The sequence below is a fragment of the Armigeres subalbatus genome, chromosome 1 (assembly GCF_024139115.2).
Source record: "Armigeres subalbatus isolate Guangzhou_Male chromosome 1, GZ_Asu_2, whole genome shotgun sequence".
In the NCBI taxonomy this organism is placed as follows: domain Eukaryota; kingdom Metazoa; phylum Arthropoda; class Insecta; order Diptera; family Culicidae; genus Armigeres; species Armigeres subalbatus.
In genome coordinates this window covers 165069287-165089475 of record NC_085139.1, presented here as the reverse complement: position 1 = coordinate 165089475, position 20189 = coordinate 165069287, and the positions used below count along the sequence as shown (strand labels likewise).

The 20189-nt window shown below is 39.8% G+C and overlaps 1 protein-coding gene and 2 pseudogenes across 1 annotated transcript in view; 2 read left to right on the top strand and 1 right to left on the bottom strand.

The window, feature by feature from the left end:
• The window catches only part of LOC134205483 (E3 ubiquitin-protein ligase highwire-like), a 269802-nt gene extending 264175 nt beyond the window's left edge, over positions 1-5627 (top strand). Inside the window, exons 42-43 of the mRNA XM_062680761.1 lie at positions 5105-5206; positions 5267-5627. Coding sequence (XP_062536745.1) covers positions 5105-5206; positions 5267-5548 — 384 coding nt within the window. The 3' untranslated portion in view covers positions 5549-5627. The remainder of the gene's footprint in view (positions 1-5104; positions 5207-5266) is intronic.
• Positions 5625-8011, top strand: LOC134206728 (uncharacterized; annotated as a pseudogene).
• A 9364-nt stretch (positions 8012-17375) lies between these two features.
• LOC134206727 (rhythmically expressed gene 2 protein-like) overlaps positions 17376-20189 on the bottom strand; it is a 5022-nt pseudogene continuing 2208 nt past the window's right edge.

Below are 20189 nucleotides of genomic sequence, written 5' to 3'. Positions count from 1 at the left end.
ACTCCCGTCTTATAAAGCACGATGCATGCTAATTAGTATACAAACATTGAAGGAACGACGGGAATATGCGATGGTATCTTTCATTAATGATGTTATCTCGAACAAGGTCGACTCAAAGGCAATATTATCTAAATTAAATTTTTATATCCCACAAAGACCTTTGCGAAATCGAACTTCATTTGCCTGTAGCAGTGGTGGAAATCTGTGAACCTTATTCACAAAACGAGAAGTAAGCAATGCAAAATACTCGCGAACATTCGTTTTGCCTTTTTCTTGCCTACCTACTACTCACAGAGAAAATAAAAAAAGGAACCCCGAAAAATGTTCGTGAAGCTTCGCGAGTCATTCGGGTTAATTTGCAAAAAGTCATAAAACAACCTCGGAACATGTTTCTCACGGATGTTCGAGCAAGAACACAATTGTTTATTGTTATTGTGTTTATGTCAAGTCAAATTTATCCATTGTATTCGAAGTAACCACAAATACTCGCGACCGTGATTTTTACTCCCGAACAAAATACTGCCCTGCTTTTTGTCTTTGCTCTGCCCGTACTCGCGAACAAAGCAAGCGCCAGAAAAATGCAGGCAGTAGGTTCGCGCGAGTGTGGCATTTTTGGTAGGCCCAATTACACTCTTTTCTTACTCGTGAAGCGAGTATTTCCACCACTGGCCTGTAGTAGTCATCGTACAAACTATGCGAAATTCGGAACCATAAATCAAATGATGGCTGCTTATAATAAACATTGCAATGCTATTGATTTCACTACATCTAATGTCGAATTCGTTTTTAAACCTGGGTCAGTGCCAACCCGAACCCTGAATAAAAAAACATTTTCAGTTCCATCTGTCATTGGATATGTTGGTGTGCGTAGCATCGTGTTTGTTTTGATTCGAAACATATGATCCAGGACATCCAGTGCACTGGCAGTGCGTTGGCCTTGACTAATCAGATCATGATAAATAAATGCATATGGTGGATATAAATAGGGAAACTGCTCCTGTAATTCATCTCATAGCTCGGATATTCATCCCATCGAAAACAAAGCAATGGAAAGGAATTTGGATTATTTTTGTGATTTCTCTCAGCAGTGAGCACGCATGTTGACAAAAAGAGGCGACGAAATTGGTGCTGCATTTCTTTGTTTCTCGATGCGATGAATATATGTTCAGTGAGTAGAGATGTCGCAAATTAATCGATTACTTCGATTAATCGATTCAACGTTGTGATAATCGATTAATTTTGAATCGATTATTACCCAACGATTAATCGATTCAATAATCGAGAGGAATCTAGAGTAATCGATTAGTTACTAATCGATAAATCATAAGGATGTCGCAAATTAATTGATTACTTCGATTAATCGATTCATCTTTGTGATAATCGATTAATTTTGAATCGATTACTATCCAAAGATTAATCGATTCAATAATCGACAAGAATCGAAAGTGATCGATTAGTTACTAATCGATTAATCGGGATTTTACGACATCTCTATCAGTGAGATGGAGATCGGAACAGTTCCCCTATTTAATTATATTCAATAATCCCGTGCACATTTTTATACCAAGAATTCCGTATAGAATTCATTTAAAAGAGATTTTCAATTTTACAAAAATTTTCTATTTCTGCAAGTGTTTTTTTCGGAGAACACTCAGAAGCATGAAATGAAAATTCTCCAGGATTCGCTAGTTTTTTTTCTTCGCTACCTCGTAGCCTCACACCTCGGGAAAATTTTCCGCCAGATTTTGGGCCCCGTGCATTTTCAATTTTCAAGAATCTCCCGGAGGAATTGCTCTAGTTACTTCCGGGGGAATTTATGTACGAAACTTGCGAAGCAATTCCTGAAGGAAACTTCGAGTAAGTTCCTGTATTCCAGAAGGATTTCCTGGAGGAATTATATTGTAGAAATTTCCAAAATAATTCCTGGAGCACATTCCAGAGAAAATCCTGGAACAGTAGTCAAAGATATTCCTAGAAGAATTTCCAAAGGAATTCATCTCGAAAGGATCCCTTGGAAAAAATGGAGGAATGCCAGAAAGATATCGCCAAAAATTCAAGAAAGGATTACTGAACGAATTACTGAAAGAATTTCTGAAGTAATTTCTGGCAGAAATCTCGAAGAAAATTCTGAAACCCACGAAAGAGTTTTTGGAAGAATTTCAAAAGAAATTCTGCATAAGAAATAATTCTATTCAGTATTCCTCAAATATATTTTTCTGATAATTCTTAGCGGATTTTGTGAACGGGTTTCAAGGGAAATTCCCAAACTACATAATTCTGTCCACCGACCTAATTTAGGACACCATCCAAAACCTGAATGAACTTATGAATACATAACTTCCCTAACAATTATTTTTAAAATTGAATCTAGACAACAGTACCGGATTAATTTCACTTAGGCTCTGTCTCATTTCCCGAATTAAATTTAATTTTACTTAAAACTGACAGTTCGAAAATTTAAAAATCACCCGGCCATAAGAATGGCTGCGTGCTACCCAGCAATTCCAATAAGACATCGATCAAGAATGATTCGATATCTGTCAAAAGTAATCCTGCTTATCCAGCAGGGTTATTTGATAATTATTGAACTGTCACTTTCAAGTTTAATTTGAGTTTAATTATCCAATTGAGACAGACCCTTAAAACTACAATAACAAATATCACAAAACTCCCGGAAAAAAAGATTTTCAGCGCGCATTTTATTTTAATAAACAGACACTTTCGTTTCTCCCTTCTGCTTGTTTATTCCGCCCAGTCCCACCCACTCACGTGGTTTTGACAGTTGAAGTACAGATGTATTGGTGAACCCGGTGCGAAACCGTGAAACAACACAGTGCGAACCCGGCAGCTTTGGGGTTGGAACTAGTGCGAACCTAGTTCCAACCTGAGCGAATAAAAAAACACTTTGACAGCACTTAGGTTGGAACTGGTTCCAACCTAGGTTGGAACTTTTTAAAAACGAATTCGACATAAAAGACTAAATTGAAACAATACTTGCGTACTCAGTAAATGATTGGTGTGTATAACCTTCATATCGGATAAAAGTTGTGTTTAGTAATTTAGTCAAACGGTCTACAAACATGATTGACGACAATAAATAAATAAAAAAATCAGTTCTTTACCATGACAGCTTGCGAAAAAAAGTCTCTCGCGGTATGCTACATATCGTATATATATACAGAAACGATAAGTAAGAGACTTTTTCATTCTCTTTTGGATTCAAACCTTGATTGGGGTCATAATTAACCATAAACCGTACTTCCTGATGGTCGCTGGAAGTATACCTCTCATGAACCCTCCATTCAGGGTCCGTCCCGCGCTGCAGAAAGTCACATCGATTCAGTCTCGCTAGCGACTCTAGCAGGATATTCCCGAGCAAAGCTTGAGAGCAAATCGATAACTAAGTTTGTTCTTGTGAAATCGCCTAATTTTGATAACTCAGGGTGATATCCTTTTGGTCGTTTTAACGGTTAAAAGATCAAAATCTACAGCAGAAAAAACTTACTGTGACATCAAATCGAAAACTATTCCTGCTATCGATGAGAGCAAATCGAAAACTGATTTTGATTCTTCTTCTTCTTCTTCTTCTTCTTCTATACAATTTAGAAATCAACAGCAAAATGAGATCAAAATATGTAATCAGTCATGATGATTCATATTTGAAAACAAATTATGATTTCAATTTGATATCTTTATCAAAATATGTTCTCTATATGCTGTCTATATGTTTTCAGACTTTGCTCGGGTTACCTTTAGAGTTAATGAACCGGAATCGGAGATGCAACTATTTCCTGGATTGGGTAATTCCCGCATGTCCAGATTGACATTGTTCTGGACTTGTCCGCAACCCAACTGCCGTTCCCAGCAGGGATGCAATGCTGGTCCTATAGCAAGGGCAACATCAGTCGTGTTCTTTTATACCGACCGTTGTAACAACGCTTGCGCTGTCTTGCAGTGGTGGAGATTCAACTGAGTTACTTGCATGTCCGAACCTCTTTTGGAAGTCGGACAGGTCAGCCCACCGGATGGGTGTTTGTTGTCTACGCCAGGAGGGCAGATAAAACACCTCGGTGCAGCCTGGCAGGTGTGAGTTTTGTCCCTCAGCTCGACATCTCTCCGATCTGGACCCCTGTAGTCATATCATTTATGTTCAAAATCGAAGCACTTAAAGTAGGCCTGAGTTTGTTGTTGGGCATACTGACCTACCCACCTTCAACTTGGCCTTATCCAGCACCTTCTTGACATTAGCCAAGGATACTTGGAATGTGGCAATCTGCGTTTTCGTTCGACCCTTCTGGGTTTCGCCGTCACACTGATCTCTCCGGGCAGCCACCAGGTCTCCGGCTTCGGTTATTTCATCCAGGCACTGGACTACTTGGATATAGGGCTTTATCGTGCACCTCATTATCCAGCACTTCTTCTGTCAACTTTTTATACGCAGCATTCTTCTGCGCAACATCCGGCTTCAAGACGATAATTATCTCAACCTTCTGCGATCTGCGAATACAGTTCCTCATAACGTTCTTATTCCTGGCTCACTGCCAACTTCTTCTCCTCAGTAAGTAGCCGGTGAGCTTGGTGAGTGGCGCCATCCATTTTGATCTCGACTTGCGCTTCGTCTACCTTACCACGCTCCTCACTGTCGCCTACCCCTGACGACCTGAGTTACCGATTAAGGCCACTTCGTCTGGCAAAGGGATCCACCTTGTTGTCGGAAGCTCCACCTGCTTCACTTGTTTTTTGCTTGTCGTTTACAAAATAGGTGGGACTGATTGATGATTCGGAGACAAAAAATGAAATCCCAGATACCACAACAATTATAAGTTTAACCTCTGATCAACTTCCAAATGATAAACTTGAGTTTTTTTGTAGAATGATAGGGTAGGACAATGCGGCTGTCTAACCAAGATGTAGGACCCAAAGCCGGTGCCATTGAATCAATGAATAGCCTCATATAGTGAACTATATTTAATCTTCAGCTCCACTAGAGATCTTTTTTTTTTGTTCTCTAGGTTACGTAAAGACATTCTCAATTGTTTAGCTAATTTAATAATGTATCTATCATATTGATTTTAATGTGTCTATTCTCTTTCTAACATTTCAGGCATATTATGGAGGCGAAGCACGCTGCGATGCGGAACTAGGAGAAAACTACAACCCCCAGGAACTTGTTTGCGGGGGTTGTAGTGATGTAGTGAAAGCTAAGGTAATCAAAACACATTGTATTCCTACAAACTCGTATCTTAATGATTTTGCTTTTCCGTAGATGTGCCCAAAGCATGGAACCGATTTCCTCGAGTACAAATGCCGATACTGCTGCTCGGTGGCGGTATTCTTCTGCTTTGGAACGACGCACTTTTGCGACACGTGTCACGACGACTTCCAACGGCTCACCAACATACCGAAGAACAAGTTACCAAAATGCCCGGCCGGGCCAAAGGCAAAACAACTGATCGGGGAAGAGTGCCCCCTGCACGTAATTCACCCGCCGACGGGGGAGGAGTTCGCACTTGGCTGTGGCATCTGCCGTAATGCTCATACGTTCTGAGAGCTGTTTGCAACTCGAAAATAGTGCTGACATGAACATTAGATAATATATTGATACATGAATTTTAAACTGATAAATGTTTTTGTTGAATCAGTATACTTCCGTTCGGTACATGCTGAATATTCTGTCAAATGTAGATAATATTAATTTATCAGATTTTTTTCTATTCCTCCATCAACGCAAAAAAAACGATCACGAGTTCGAAAACTAACCAAATCACGGTTTCGGGAACAACACTTACGTTTTCTTAATCGTGACTGATGTTTATGAGTTAAACTACGTTGTATATTTTCTCTGTTAACGAATTCGGGAATGCATTTTCGCGTTTCAAGTTGAACAGAACTGATATGGAACTCTTTTGCAAATAGAAGTAATTACATATGTGATTTTGAATAGTCTTTTTCTAATCCAACATTCCAACAACTGTTCCGAACAACTAAACATTCAATTAGGTTACAATACATTTCATGTTCTCAAACTATATTTTTTGTCATTCTACGGAAAACTCGCATCAATGCCATTTTCATTCACAGTAACCATTACAAAAGCGAAAAACGAAAACAAACACCGGTTTTGAACGTGACGTAACTTTTTTCTTCCATTTCAATTCCATTTTCTTTAACATTTTCTCCAAATGAAAAAAATAAAACAAAACCCTGATCTAGGTCCATTTGCTTTTTGATCCTGTGTTTCCATGCAATGGTACAATTTTCACCATTCAAAATTCGCCCTGATGTTCCACTACGCGGAGCAGGTTCATATCAGATAATCACAATGCTCCACTGCTGGTGGATGTCTTCTTCGCCATCTGGCTTCCTGGTGACGTACAACTGCGAAATCCAGCAAAATTCAGGAGGTCAGTTCCAACAGCCTGTGGCAAAACGCCAAGCTTTACGGAAAATGCTTCTTCACCGATGGCGATTTACGTCTCGATGGCCAACCGGAAGAAAGTCCCGCACCCACCATCATTATGCGTCTCGTTTCAGGCTCTCGCCGCTCTACTTGATGATCACCGCAGTCGGCGTGATGACCAGCTACGTCGTGGAAGTCCAAATTCTGGGTGCACGAGCGGACCGATCTCCGCTGCCAGCGGTACTGGTGGCGCAACGTGCCCATCCAAAACCTCTACAACATCGACGACCTTTGCCTGAACTGGACCTGGTCATTGGCCTGCGAATGAGTATTACGCGATCTCCGTCGGGCTGCTTTTCGTCTATACCAATATGTATGCAGTTTCGGCTCACACACACTTTGCGGCTTTTTTGTATTCGCGCACCTCAACTTTGGCTGTCCACTTCGAGGCTCCGCGGGCCGGTGCCGGGTGCGCGCGCTTTCTTCTTTTCATTCATTCAGCTTTGGCGATGTTGCCAAACAGGTTTAATAATCGACGTACTCTCACTCTCTTTTGGCCTTGGATCTGAAGTACCGGGCCAAAGACCGGTTACATCGTAATCGTGACATTATTTTTACTTTTTGCAAATGTTCTCAGCCCTCATTTGGGTGGCTGAGAGTACGTGTGAAGCGCGTGGAAGTCTAATTGAAGAGATGTTTTTGTTCACATAATGTCCGAATTTAAAACAAGAATAGCTTTATTACTGATTTATTAATTTGGTGGCACGGTCTATGTAATGGCATTTCCTCGTACGTATTTGTCTACAACCAAGAATTTTTTCCTTTTGAGAAATTTGTCTGCAACAGGAACGCCAAACTAGGAAAATCGATCTACGTTGTTTTGCGGCGGCAACGTTTCATTACATGGCCATCCGCTGATGTACCACTTCGTCCCTCGTACGATGTGCTCTACAATCAGGTAGTGCCTTGTCGTGGCGCCCTGGGCTCATGTCCCTTACGTGGTGGGAGTGTACTTCGGTTGGTTCCTGGCCATGGCGGCAACTACCTATCTGAGGTAGGTCCTATTTCTCAGCGCGTTCTCGACGGTGAATGTCTAAAAGATACAAGTTTTTCCTTCTTTATGACTCAACAGAAACAATATCGCATACTGGATCCTAGCCTGCGTGGCGGTGTTCATCAGTATGCATTCGACCTTCAAGCGCAATTCCCGTACCCGTTGGCGTCGACCGTCATGGTTATGTTGTTCGAATATTCGTTGGGCTGCCTGCTGGACCATATCGCCACATCGGCCGCTATTCGAGTAAATATGATCGCATTAGGATGCTGATATGATCTTGAAAATTTGGGTGAGACTTAATGATCGTAGAATAATGACCATTCAGGCAGATTGCAATAATTTGTGTTTTTATCTGATATTTTTTATGTCGCTTCACAGATGCAGTGACCCGATTCTTATCTTCGAAGTTTTTCATCCATACCAACAAGTTGACCCGCCATTTACCTGATCAACCCGCTGATTATCACCGCCGTATTCGGCCTTTCTGATGTAGCGCAGATCCCATTCCAACGGTAATTATGGTCTCACATTCTTTGGATCATTGGCGTAGCTAGAAAAAAGCTTGGGCTAGGAATATCAATAATGATTTGGGAATCTTCCACATGTTATGCATATGAGAGTCGGGTTATCAAACATCGTATAAAATGTCACCGATGGTTGAAATACAATATTCGTGGTAAGATTGCAGGTGAATTTCATCTGTGTATTTCTTAACCAGATTTTTAGATTGGCTTTCAATCATAGATATTAGCGTTGATTATTTTATTTCAGTTTTTTATCGTAAGGTAAACAAATCAAAGTTGATTGAGTAAATTATGACCGTGTTATTGATTGAATGACTATATGACCATTGACCGTATATATTGAATGAATGAACGAATTTTTCAATTATAGGTCTGCAAGTTGAAGTCGTCCAAACTGTCTTGTAACGAAAACCAGTCGAAGTTATGAAGATTGATGCACTTGAGCGCTGTTCGCAATTTGAAACTATGAGTTCGGGATTTGTCTGGATTATTTTTAGCTATTATTAAAAATAATTCAGACAAATTCCGAAAACTTAGAGATTTTATGCGTAGCATGAGCAGTTATATTTTGTGCTAACGTGGGAATAAATAGGTAGGATCTTTTTCCGTGTTTCCGTAAATAAGATGAGCACGCTCCGTGATTGACTAAATCCTGCGAAATTGTACAGAGAATCAGATGTAGTACGCTATCCATTACAAGTGTCTCCATTGCTCATTATATTTGAAGAATAATTATGCTTTATGTCATCAAGCTTTCAACATCTTCATCATATATGCATACGAGCATATAGTGATGAATAGTGCATTGGTCCATCAACTCCTTATGACTAAAGTTTTTGTGAGAAAATTGAAGGCTTTTAAAATTTTGAATTTAGTTTTATTCAAAACCAACCAGGCCTGAGAATAAAGTTTACTTGAAGTTTCACACGAGTGATGACAAAATACGGAAGGTTGGTTTCTGCATGGTAGGAATTGGTTTTGGACTAAACTTACCTCATACCTTTAGTAAATTCATCTATTGCGTTTATTTGACTGGCCCAGGCGTGTATAACATTTAACGAAGCCGAGGCTCTTTATTGTATGCTGTGTGTATGAGACTGTCTACCACAATTTGCCTCTTGTCGAGTACAATTATATCAAACTAACTTTATGTACCCGGCCTTGCTCGGAATTGCCAGTTCGGTTCGCAGTTTTTTCTCAAAATAATACATAAACTAATTGGTCAACAGATATTGTGTTTACCTATTGATACTTCATCATTTGATTAAAATAAGGCTTTGAAACATTGGCTGATTTTGAAGAGAATCAAATCCACAGTCACCTCGTCTACGTCTATTTTTAAAGAAGGAAAAACATCCACCGATGCCTTATTCCGGGAATAAGCATATTTTAAAAGAAGCGATCACACTCACCTTTGCTGGGCAAATGCCTACTTTAAAAGATGTAATTACATCCACCATCCAGAAGGAAGCACATTAATCATTGCTTTTCACTGGGTAAACTATGATTTCGATGAAGGGTAACAATTATCATTGATTTATACACAGAAAAGCATGATTTCCATGAAAGGTTTTTTCTGATTCTGTTCATAATTATCCTAAATGCCCTTTCAGGTCGAGTGACCTTAGGTCAAATAGTGGTATGCTAATGTATGATATAACTAATAGTTTCATAAAAGCTGTTGAAGCTTGTTTCATAATGAAAAAAAAAACGTTTTCAGGGGCGTCGGCATAAAACATAACAAATTCCTAAAAGTAATGAAATCACGAACTTGGCGTCTTTGACAAAGTTTTCTAGGAAAACTTTTGCTGCAACTTCTGCGAAGACACAAACCTTGTATGTTGTAGGCCAGAATAGTATACATTTTTCTCAGTTTTAGGGGATTGATTTGAGCTGAATACCTCCACAGCAGCAATGTTACTCATGGGTTATATCTCTGGGAGACAGAATAACATTAAATAATAAAGGTACTATTACTTAAAGGCGCAGAAACATGATTTTAGCCACTGTGTTGCGTTCTTATTCAAAACACGATCAAACGCGCACTATTTTATTTACTTATCGGCCGTACAAAGCTGATCGAAATATTCCAATGCTAAATAATCAAACACACCAGCAAACCTCTACTACCACATTTTTGTTTTCGCTCAAAATCACAATTTTGCTTTCTATTAATCGATCTGCAAGCAATAAACATTTTTGATTCCCGATTTCATCAATTTAATCCGACGAAATAATTTCTTGAATCGTTTCATATTTTTGCCGATCTCGTACAGCAAAGTTGTTCCGAAAGGCTATATGATTGCTCCAAAAATGAACTTTTAATAGAAGGCCCGGAGACCTATAATGCTATATACCGATCGACTCAGCTCGAAGAACCGAGGTGATGTCTGTTTGTGTGTATGTATATGTGTGTGTGTATGTGTACACATTTTGTGGACACACTTTTTGGAACTTAGCATTATCTGATTTTCTCATTTGGTAGAAAGGGTCCTTTGGCCGAAAGAGTCATTTGGCCGGAAGTGTCATTTGACCGAAAGGGTTTTTTGGCCGATAGGGCCAAATAGGAAATTTGGCCGAATAGGTCATTTGACCGAATAGGTCATTTGAAAAGTGAGAAACAGGGTGCGAAAAGTCGACGTCTCACTTCTCTCTACTTACTATGGAAAGTGAGTAAGGCGAAGTGAGAAGTGAGACGTTTCACTTTCGGCCAAATGACACTTTTGGCCAAATGATTCTTTTGACAAAATAACCCTTTCGGCCAAATTACCCTTTCGGCCAAATTACCCTTTCAGCCGAATGTCCAATTCGGACAAATGACCTATTCAGCCAGATGATCCTTTCGACCAAATAAGTTTCGGCCTAATTATTTGTTCAGTCTGGTGGCATTTGGCCAAATGGGTTGCGGCCAAACGACCCTGAAACGATCGACGTTAAAATTTATCTATAAGGGTTTTTGGAGCCGGGGATATCAGAACCTTCAAAAATAACACAAAATAATCAAAGCACCCCGTCGCAAGGTGATCCTGGGCGTTAAAGGATAAACGCGCCCTAATTTAATTACAAGTCGCATAATACAGAACAAAATATTTCATTATGATTACGGGACCGTGTTGCTTGCTAATCGAAAACTTGATTAAGCCTGCACTCAATAGGTATCGTTTCATATTCCCGAAATTTTAATTGCCCGAAAAAAAAAATTCCATAAAAAAATCCTGAAATATCATTTCATCCAAAACGACATTGCCCCAAAAAGTTCATTTTTTATTAATAACGCTTCCAAGGAAATAATTTTTTTTTCGAAAATAATATTTTCCCGCAAATAGTAAGTCTTCAAGATTTTTATTGCCCCAAATACAACATTTTCATAATAACGTTTTCCTAGGGGCCCATCCACAAAGTACGTCACGCTCTTAAGGGGAAGGGGAGGGGGGGGTTTCGAGCAGCGTGATGATTCATACAAAACCTCTAGAGGTTTAATCCAAAAAGTGTGATGAAGGGGGGAGGGGCGTTGAAAATCGCCGATTTTTGCGTGACGTATTTTATGGATCTTTCCTAAAATATCATTTCCGAAAATGAACATTTTCTATAAAAATATCATTTTCTTGAATATAAGGAGAATGACCGAAAGTCATTCGTTTGGTTGGTTGGCCGAAAATATTCTCTGGTTTAGACCGAAACTCACCTGTCCGTGATTCATTTGGTCGACCGAAGACTACAATTGCATGACCAAAGTGGTCATTAAAAAAAATATTCTGACAAACAGGTCATTTGGCCGAACACTCGAACAGGTCATAAAGGCTAGATCATTTAGAAATGGGGCACTTTATTTTAGCGATAGTAGCTTTCCAAGTGGTCGGATATGCAAATTTTTCACAGCGTTTTATAATTAGTAAACCATTCTTCTCGGCCATTTTTTTCACAATTTGAAACTAACGTGGTTTCAAAATATTCACCATGCAGGAAAAGAAAAGAAAAATAATTTTGCACAGTCCTGCAAAATCTATCTGCGTCAAAGACAGGGTGCAATCTTTCACTCAGTTCCATCATGGCTCATTTACGTTTTGGCTAGATTCAGCCAGTTGCCATTGCAAGAAAGTGCTGCAATGGTACAACAATAGTGGAGTCCAGTTCATCCCAAAAAATCTGAATCCATCAAATTGTCCTCAAAATCGACAAATTTTGGGCGATAATTAACCAAAAATTGAAGACAAAAGGAGCAGTTATCAGTGACATTGGTCAATTGGAAGTTTGTCTATGTTCGCCATTGCATGAGTATGAATATTGTGTGGCAAGTGCAATGGATATACTAGATACAGATACAATGAATCACTATACACTAGATACAAGTACAATGGATACAATGGAATTCCAACCAGAAATATCATTAGCCGGACCGAGAATCTAACTCGCCATCTCTGGATTGGTAATCCTACGCCTTTGCTCGCAAGGCCAACTAGAGACCCTATATTGAGAAATGATAAATGCGACTCCTTTCTCATATCTCATTCAACTTCTTATTTCCTAATTGTTACTTTTTACTTTTCATTTCTCCCTGAATTGAGATGTGAGAAGTTACAAGTGAGAAGTAAGAAGTTAAATGCGTGATAAGTATGAGAAATGAGAAGTGATTTTCACTTCACACTTTTTACTTTTCACAGTGGAAAGATCTTCTTGATAAAATTACATCCCTCACTGGACACTGCTGAACAAGAGCTAAGGCCCCTACAGTGAAAAAGTAAATGTGAAAATTGAGAAGTTAGAAGGCTCAATTATTATTTCTCAAGGGAGAAGTCTCTTCCCATTTTTCATTTCTCATTTCTTACTTATCGCTTCTCAATGATCATTAATAACTTCTCACTTTTGACATTCGTTTGTGTTCGGACAAACGACATTTTTGCCACGTGCCACATGAAATTTTCGATCATATGACTTTTTCGGCCAAATCATATTTTCGGCCGTATGGCCTTTTATTCCAAACGACTATTTTGGTCAAGCATTTTCGGCCGGTTGACCTCTTTTGGCCAAGAAATGTTTTGGCCGAACGGCCATTTTGGTCAAATGCCCTGTTAGGCTTAACATTTTTTTTTCGGGTGAATGACCAGTTCGGCATAATGTTCTGTTGACTCATCGTTGGCCAAATGACATTTCCAGCATAATAACCGTTTCGGCCAAATATTCAATTCGGCTAAATATAATTAGACTAGATGACTTGGGTATCCAATAATCAGAGCGATTGTACATATGTCTCGATATCAAGTGAATGAAGCCTCGACTTATGTCCGCACCTCTGAATTACGCTCGAGTAGAAACTTTGAAACCAGATAGGGGTCGGCGACTTCGTGGAAGGCCACACCGCTGCTGCACGTGGTGGAATCGACCTGGAGACCCTGAACGTTCGGGGAAACTGGAGGAACATCGCCCAAGACGGACGATTATGGAGCTCAATACGCCAGGCATAGGTGTATCGACGCTGTAGCCAACCAGGCCAGGCACAAGCAGAAACTTTAGAAATTTTGGAAAGCCACCGTCCAAGTTCGTTGTGTGTCGAATTCCTTGGCCCACTCTGAAGAGTATTCTGATGGACTAATTGGAAACACTCGTTGTTTAAGAATTGTCTATCATAAATCTCACCTTCCTGTGCGCCGACCTTTGCCATAGCGAGTCCGAGATATCCGGGCAATCAGTGGAGAATGTTGAAAGCTTCCAATATCTTGGCAGCCTGTCGTCGAACGTGCAGGATTGACAAAAAACGCACGTATGAAAAAGGCAAGGGCTGCCTTTTCGAGTTTACAATTGATAAAAAAGTCGAAATCTTTCTACTCTAACGTTAAATCTGTGCTGTTATACGCTAGCGAAACATGATTGATATCAGTGGAGAACACTACACGGCGGCAGGTGTTGATCAACAGATGCATACGGTACATAATTCGTGCGTGATGACCTCAGAACTGGATCTCAAACAAAAAACTCTATCGTCATTGTCAGAAGAGGGTGATAGTAATTGAAATTCAGGATCGTAAGTGGGGCTGGGTCAGCCACATTTAGGGGCGGAAACAAAATTTGTTTACGAATACTAGACAGAAGCCCAGCTGGACATCGCATCAAAGGTAGACCTAGAGGCTTTTGGCGGCGCAGCCTCAATCCAGTTTTCCGCGAGCGGTAATGTCCGCCAGCTTGCCTGCGGTTAGTTCTGATTGATGTTTGTTGAAGTCAACTGCCCACCGTTCGAGCGTTTTGATCAATGTGGTATATAGAAGGCAGATTCACTTCTTTGGCACCTTCTTCCATCAATCAAATACTCAGGAATGAGTAGAATGACCTCTCAAACGTCAAATCAGGAACTAACAATGAAACACGCTATCGCCCGAAAAAACTGGATAAATAGAAGAAGTCGACCAAAATCTAACTTGGAAACAGGTTAAGGCGATAGCTGGACATCGCCCAGGATGGAGATCTTTCAAATCGATCATTTGCTTCACACGGGGTAAACAAGATCCATTAATAATCAACTTGCAAGAACATTGCTTGGAAATCACTAGAAAACGCCAAAGAGTATTCTCTCGTACGTAGTCGTTAAGGTTATATCCCGACGTGCCGACGTGTGTAGCTCGAAATTGTCATCTTTTCCTCATGCACCGCCACATTTTCAGCCAATGCAAGTCTTTGCAACGATCAGTTTTTGTTATTGACTTCTCAAAACTTCGTAGTCATAAGCAATCTCAAACCGCCCTTTAAAAGCTTCCTTTCGGCTCATGCATTGAATGGTTGAACCCTTCCGACAGCTGCAGTTTACACTTCAGACAAATGGGAACGTGTGCCGCATTCGGGTTCCGAAATGCTCAGCATCACTATTATTCCATTAGTTCAAAGGATGCACAAGAGATGCGCTCGTTTGTTCAATCCATAGGTGTTTGCTACAATTGATTCACCGAGCCTTTTTTCTGCCAATGAAGCCGGTTGATGATGGCTCCGGGCCAAGTAAACGATGATGGCGTTTCCCACAATGGTATGGTAATGGTATGTACAATCTACTCTGGTCTTCCATACACCGTCTGGAGAGTTAATAAAACATACAACACTGTGGATGGCTGGAGAAGAAAATAGCTGACAGCTTCCTTGGCGACTGCTTTCAGCGACCTTTGCAAACACATTGGATTGTCGGAGTCGATGTAACTATATGCTGCGTTGGAATGGTTGTAACTTCTGTCCAAGAGTGGCCATTCGATAGGATCGCCACAAAATGTGGAAACCTCCTTGGAAATAATTTTCATCACAGTCAACTGATGAGGCGTCAGACCCTGCATCACCAGCTGGCACTTGAAAGGTGCGGAACGGTTTATATCCAGTGAGATATTTGGCACGATCTAAGCCTGCCACAATCTATCTCTTAAAGAAGGTCCCTAACATTGGAGGCACATGTTTTAGGTGTTTTAAGGACAAGCCTCACTGAATCCAAAACTAAAAGCACTTGCGTTTTCAATGGCACCCCATTCAAAATGGAATCCACGCACAACTATCATTTATATTATTCCACGCATGCTGCGACACAACAAAGCTGGAATAATAAAAACGACAGTTGTGCGCGGCTTCCGTTTTGATCCGTCCGTTCGGATTACGGGAGGCTTATCCTTAAGTGTCCTGCTAGCGAAATATGTTCACGTTGGTATGTTATCATACGGATTCTACATACGGACAATCTACAGGGGATGTCCAAAATAACTGGGATAGGCAAATTTTGGGCTTAATTAGATGTGTTTAACTGTCAATTATCATCCGATTTTGACTATTCAGGGATGCCTGAACTAGAAAAATATGATTACCATATGTCCATGAATTTGTGGTGGGTATTGGGATAAGTTGTGTTAAAAGCAGAATAATATTAGTAACCACAAATAAAGTGAGCTCTTCTGATTTTAACCATATGTTGAAATTCGAAATCGGACCAGGATCAACTGAGATATGGCCATTTGTTTGAATCGGTGCTGATCAGGAGTTTTAAAGGGACCAGGCCACAAATTCATTTGAATCAAGCTTTTGACCGGTAGCGTCAAAGTCGTCATGGTCCATTTTATATTCATACCTCGCTTCCTGATAGAAAACCATGAAAACAGACGTCGAATGACCGATTTTGGCGCTAAAACTATATCCCTTCTACGGTTCCCGGGGCACCCCAGCGACTTTGGATCCGTCTTCTTAATTGGTTTTCATTATTGACGTATCAGGAGACATTTGGAATGCAATCATAATGGAAGATCGGTCAAAAGCAGTTCAAATGTGTGGCCTGGTCCTTTTAAACTCCGATCGCGATTCTAAACAAATGGCCATATCTCACTTGATCCTGGTCCGATTTCAATTTCAACATATGGTTCCAATCAGAAAGAGCCCTACTTTATTTATAATTACTACACCACAACATCCCAATACCCACCACAAATTCACGGTTGTGAACCTACCTTAGAAAAAAGAAAGAAATATCTCTGGTATCCGATGACCATGGTCAGTTCTATGGACATATGGTGAAACTACATTAAATTTCTAGTTTAGACATCCCTGAATTGTCAAAATCGGATAAAAATTGACATAGTTACAACACATCTAATTAAGCCCAAAATTTGCCTATCCCAGTTATTTTGGACATCCCCTGTATTTTGCCTATAAAAGAGCTTAATAATTTTCTTTATATATTTTGACGGAATTGGAAGCCTCTAAATGGTACCATAGGTGGATTTGTATTCACGAGTATCCCCTGATGGCTTACTTCTACGGAGCTCCCAGAGTCCGTTATGTTACGGGGTTTTGCAGCAAGGTGATATTCCGTCACCAAGTTTTGTTTAGTTGCTGTAACCTTCAGGTCACTGGTTGCTGTTCAACCGTTGTTGTACCGCTGCCAAATGTTGTTGCCGATCTGCTGCAAAATGTTGCTCGCAGTTTAGTCGCAAAACCTCCAATTGTCCGATTAAACGCTCCTCCTTCGCCAGAAATGAATGCTTCTCTTCTGCGCGATTAGTTACAACATCCTGTTGTCTTTTCATCATAGCTCAATCTCTCCTAGACGCCGCATGTCTTCTTCTTATTATTATTATTGGCATTACATCCCCACACTGGGAGAGCCGCCGCACAGTGTTCATTAAGCACTTACAGTTATTAACTGCAGGTTCTAAGCCAAGTTACCATTTTGCATTCGTATATCTTGAGGCTAACACGATGATACTTTTATGCCAGGAAGTCGAGACAATTTCAATCCGATGCCTAGACCGGCACCGGGAATCGAACCCAGCCACCCTCAGCATTGTCTTGCTTTGTAGCCACGCGTCTTACCGCACGGCTAAGGAGGGGCCCCCGCAGCATGTCTTACTTGTGCTGTTTTTTCAGATTGCTTTGATAGACGGGCTTATTCTAGTTCACGTTGCTGTTGACTTGATAATTCTTCCTCATCTAGGGACCGCCGATCACAGAAATACTTCCATTGCATCTTATTTCTGTTGGGGAGGGTTAGGGAAATAACTCAATGAAGAAACCGTTAAGTTATCCAACAATGTTGAAGTAGTTAAAGTTAAAACCCTTGGCAAATTAGTCAAATGGGAATAAGAATGGATCCCAGTTTCATCAATTTAAAATGCCTGCAAGACCAAGTAACAATTTCCATGCTTCTTGGATTTATCTAATTCTTATTGCGGATTTATGACAGCAATTACCATAGCTAATTGCTCAGTTTTATTGGCGCTCTTTGCTATCATAAACCTCATAAATCTGCTTAAAAACTTCAAACTCAAATGCCTATTGACCATAGAATAGATCTATGGTTGTGATAAAGAGCATAATAAATCAATTTCCAACGCTCGAATAAAGCTTCAATTTTTGGTCATAATGTGGTCAAATGAATTACCCCCATAAGAATGTTTGCATTGCGAAGAGTTTATGACGGTGTTTAATAAGCAAAATTTTCAGCTCAAATTCTATGATGGCCATATTGAAAATGGAAATGCATTTCAAAGTCAGTGAAAATATCACTGAAATTTATGACTAAAAGTTATTTTCACCGCGTATCATGCTTTTCTAACAAATAATTTTATTTACCAATAATTTAGGCAAAAGTACTAATCAATCTTAGATAATGTGGTAATAAATATTTTCAATTTATTTCCCTGAGTACTTATATGGCGCGTGAATTGTTCAACATTATTTTTCATCAGCTTGACCATGAAATCGGACGCGCCTCATTTTCAATGGCAGTAAATCGAAAAACAAACTTGAAAGAAAATATTATTTTGTTATCATCATAATTTTCATCGACAGTCCATTTTGTTATTATTTATCTTCAAAGTTTTGTTTCCCTTTTTCAAAGCAACATTCTGACAGGTGCCGCACAAATTCCTTTTTGCAAGTGGTTCAAAGGGTTTCTAAATCTCTTATAAGGTTTATAGTGGTTTCTAGAAGGGCCTTGGTCATATCTTACTCTTATATGGTCATCAGAAGGTTGCCGTATATTATTGGGTTTTATTATTAGATCTTATAAGTTGATCTTGAAACCATTCTTAGAGCGGAATAAAACTTTAATACACTTGGGGATGGACGGAATGAGGATAATGAAACTAAAATGTAGGCTCTTTTTGGGACCGGGTTCAAAAATGACATCCACAGTTTGAGGGGCGGGGTCCAAGATTGTGAGTGCAAACTGCATATAATTGCTGCACAAAAAGGGAAGGGGTAGTATAATAATCTCAAATAGTAGTGAACATTATATCTGAATCACCCCTTTGGACGATTCTGGCATCCGACTCCTAGGTTGCCAATGAGGCGATGGTCTTAGCTTACCCCTATACCCATCATCACACTCAATGATGGTAGTGTAATGTCTTTTAACGATGATGAGTTGATTGAATTTTCGAGAAGATAAGACTGAATAATAATAATACGGATTATTCACGCGAGGTTTTCCGAAACCGGATTTACTTTACATTGATCTTTTCAAAACTGTACAATTTCTATTTTGCTATGCAAAACTAAATTTTCATTCGTAAATGTTCCCCAGTAATAGAAAATCGTAGCTACGCCACTGTTTCCACTATTTCAAGCGCTCCATTGTTGGTCCATTTCCTTCTACACAGTTTGTAATTGATCACTCGCACTAATGTTCCGTTATCTTCTCATTCGGTGTTTCACAGCTCGTGATGCCCTCAGGGTCACTGTGCTCTCGTATCTGGCGTATCGCATTCCCGTTCTGTTCGAGATTCCACTGCATCATCTCCAATGAAATTTTAAAACTGAACAAGAAACCGCCCAGCTCAGCGGTGCCAGCGTCTGCAGCTAAACGAGCGGCGTGGAGGAAACCCGCTGCATGTCAGCGGGGAAAGCAAGCTCAGTGAACGCGGGTGCGATCTGGGTCACGTTTTAAGCGGTTCGAGGAACGCAGAATAGCACCACTTTCGGATTTCCGGCTCATATGGAAATTAGTTTTCCACCAGTTAATGTGATAAATGAAGTAAATGGGCGAAGATGAATTAAAAATCTCTTGTTTTGCAACACAACACCACCGTTCTCTATATTGATCTACTGATGGAAGAAAGACATTAAAATGATAGGATTTTTAACATTTTACAAAGATTTTAATATGTAACTTTTAAGGACTGTAGCGTTTTATTTGTATTGTTAATCGTTGGTAGGCGTAACTTAAATCACTTTATTTGATTAGGGTCGCATTGTTAGTTCGTAAATGTTTATGGAAACTAACATTCAAATCTCAAATAGAGTAAAAATGACATCATAGAATTGTAAAAAATGAGTATAAGCGGAATAAAGTGAATGAACTATACAAATGGTTTTATGAATGAAACTGCATTTTTATGTAAACAGGCTAAAACTAGATTATCAATTTATTAATCCGAACCTAGCCCAACCTACAAATTTGTAACTATTTATCGTGTTTGAATGAGTTGTCAGTCAGCGGTCGTTTCTCTTTATTCAGTTCACAATAAATAATGGATTTATTTGACAAAAAGCGCCAAGAAACATTGGCTGATCACTGTCATTAAAAATCAATCGATACCAACGTCGGACATATCATAGGTGAAAAGGTGGCCACACAAAACCGCATTTGAGATTATGGCGTGTAATCTCTTTCCATGTTGATATTAGCGGCAGTCAGAGCCACCATGTTTTGGCTCCGCTAAGTGACCCTGTGGTGGCTGATTGCAGGGTCTGATTA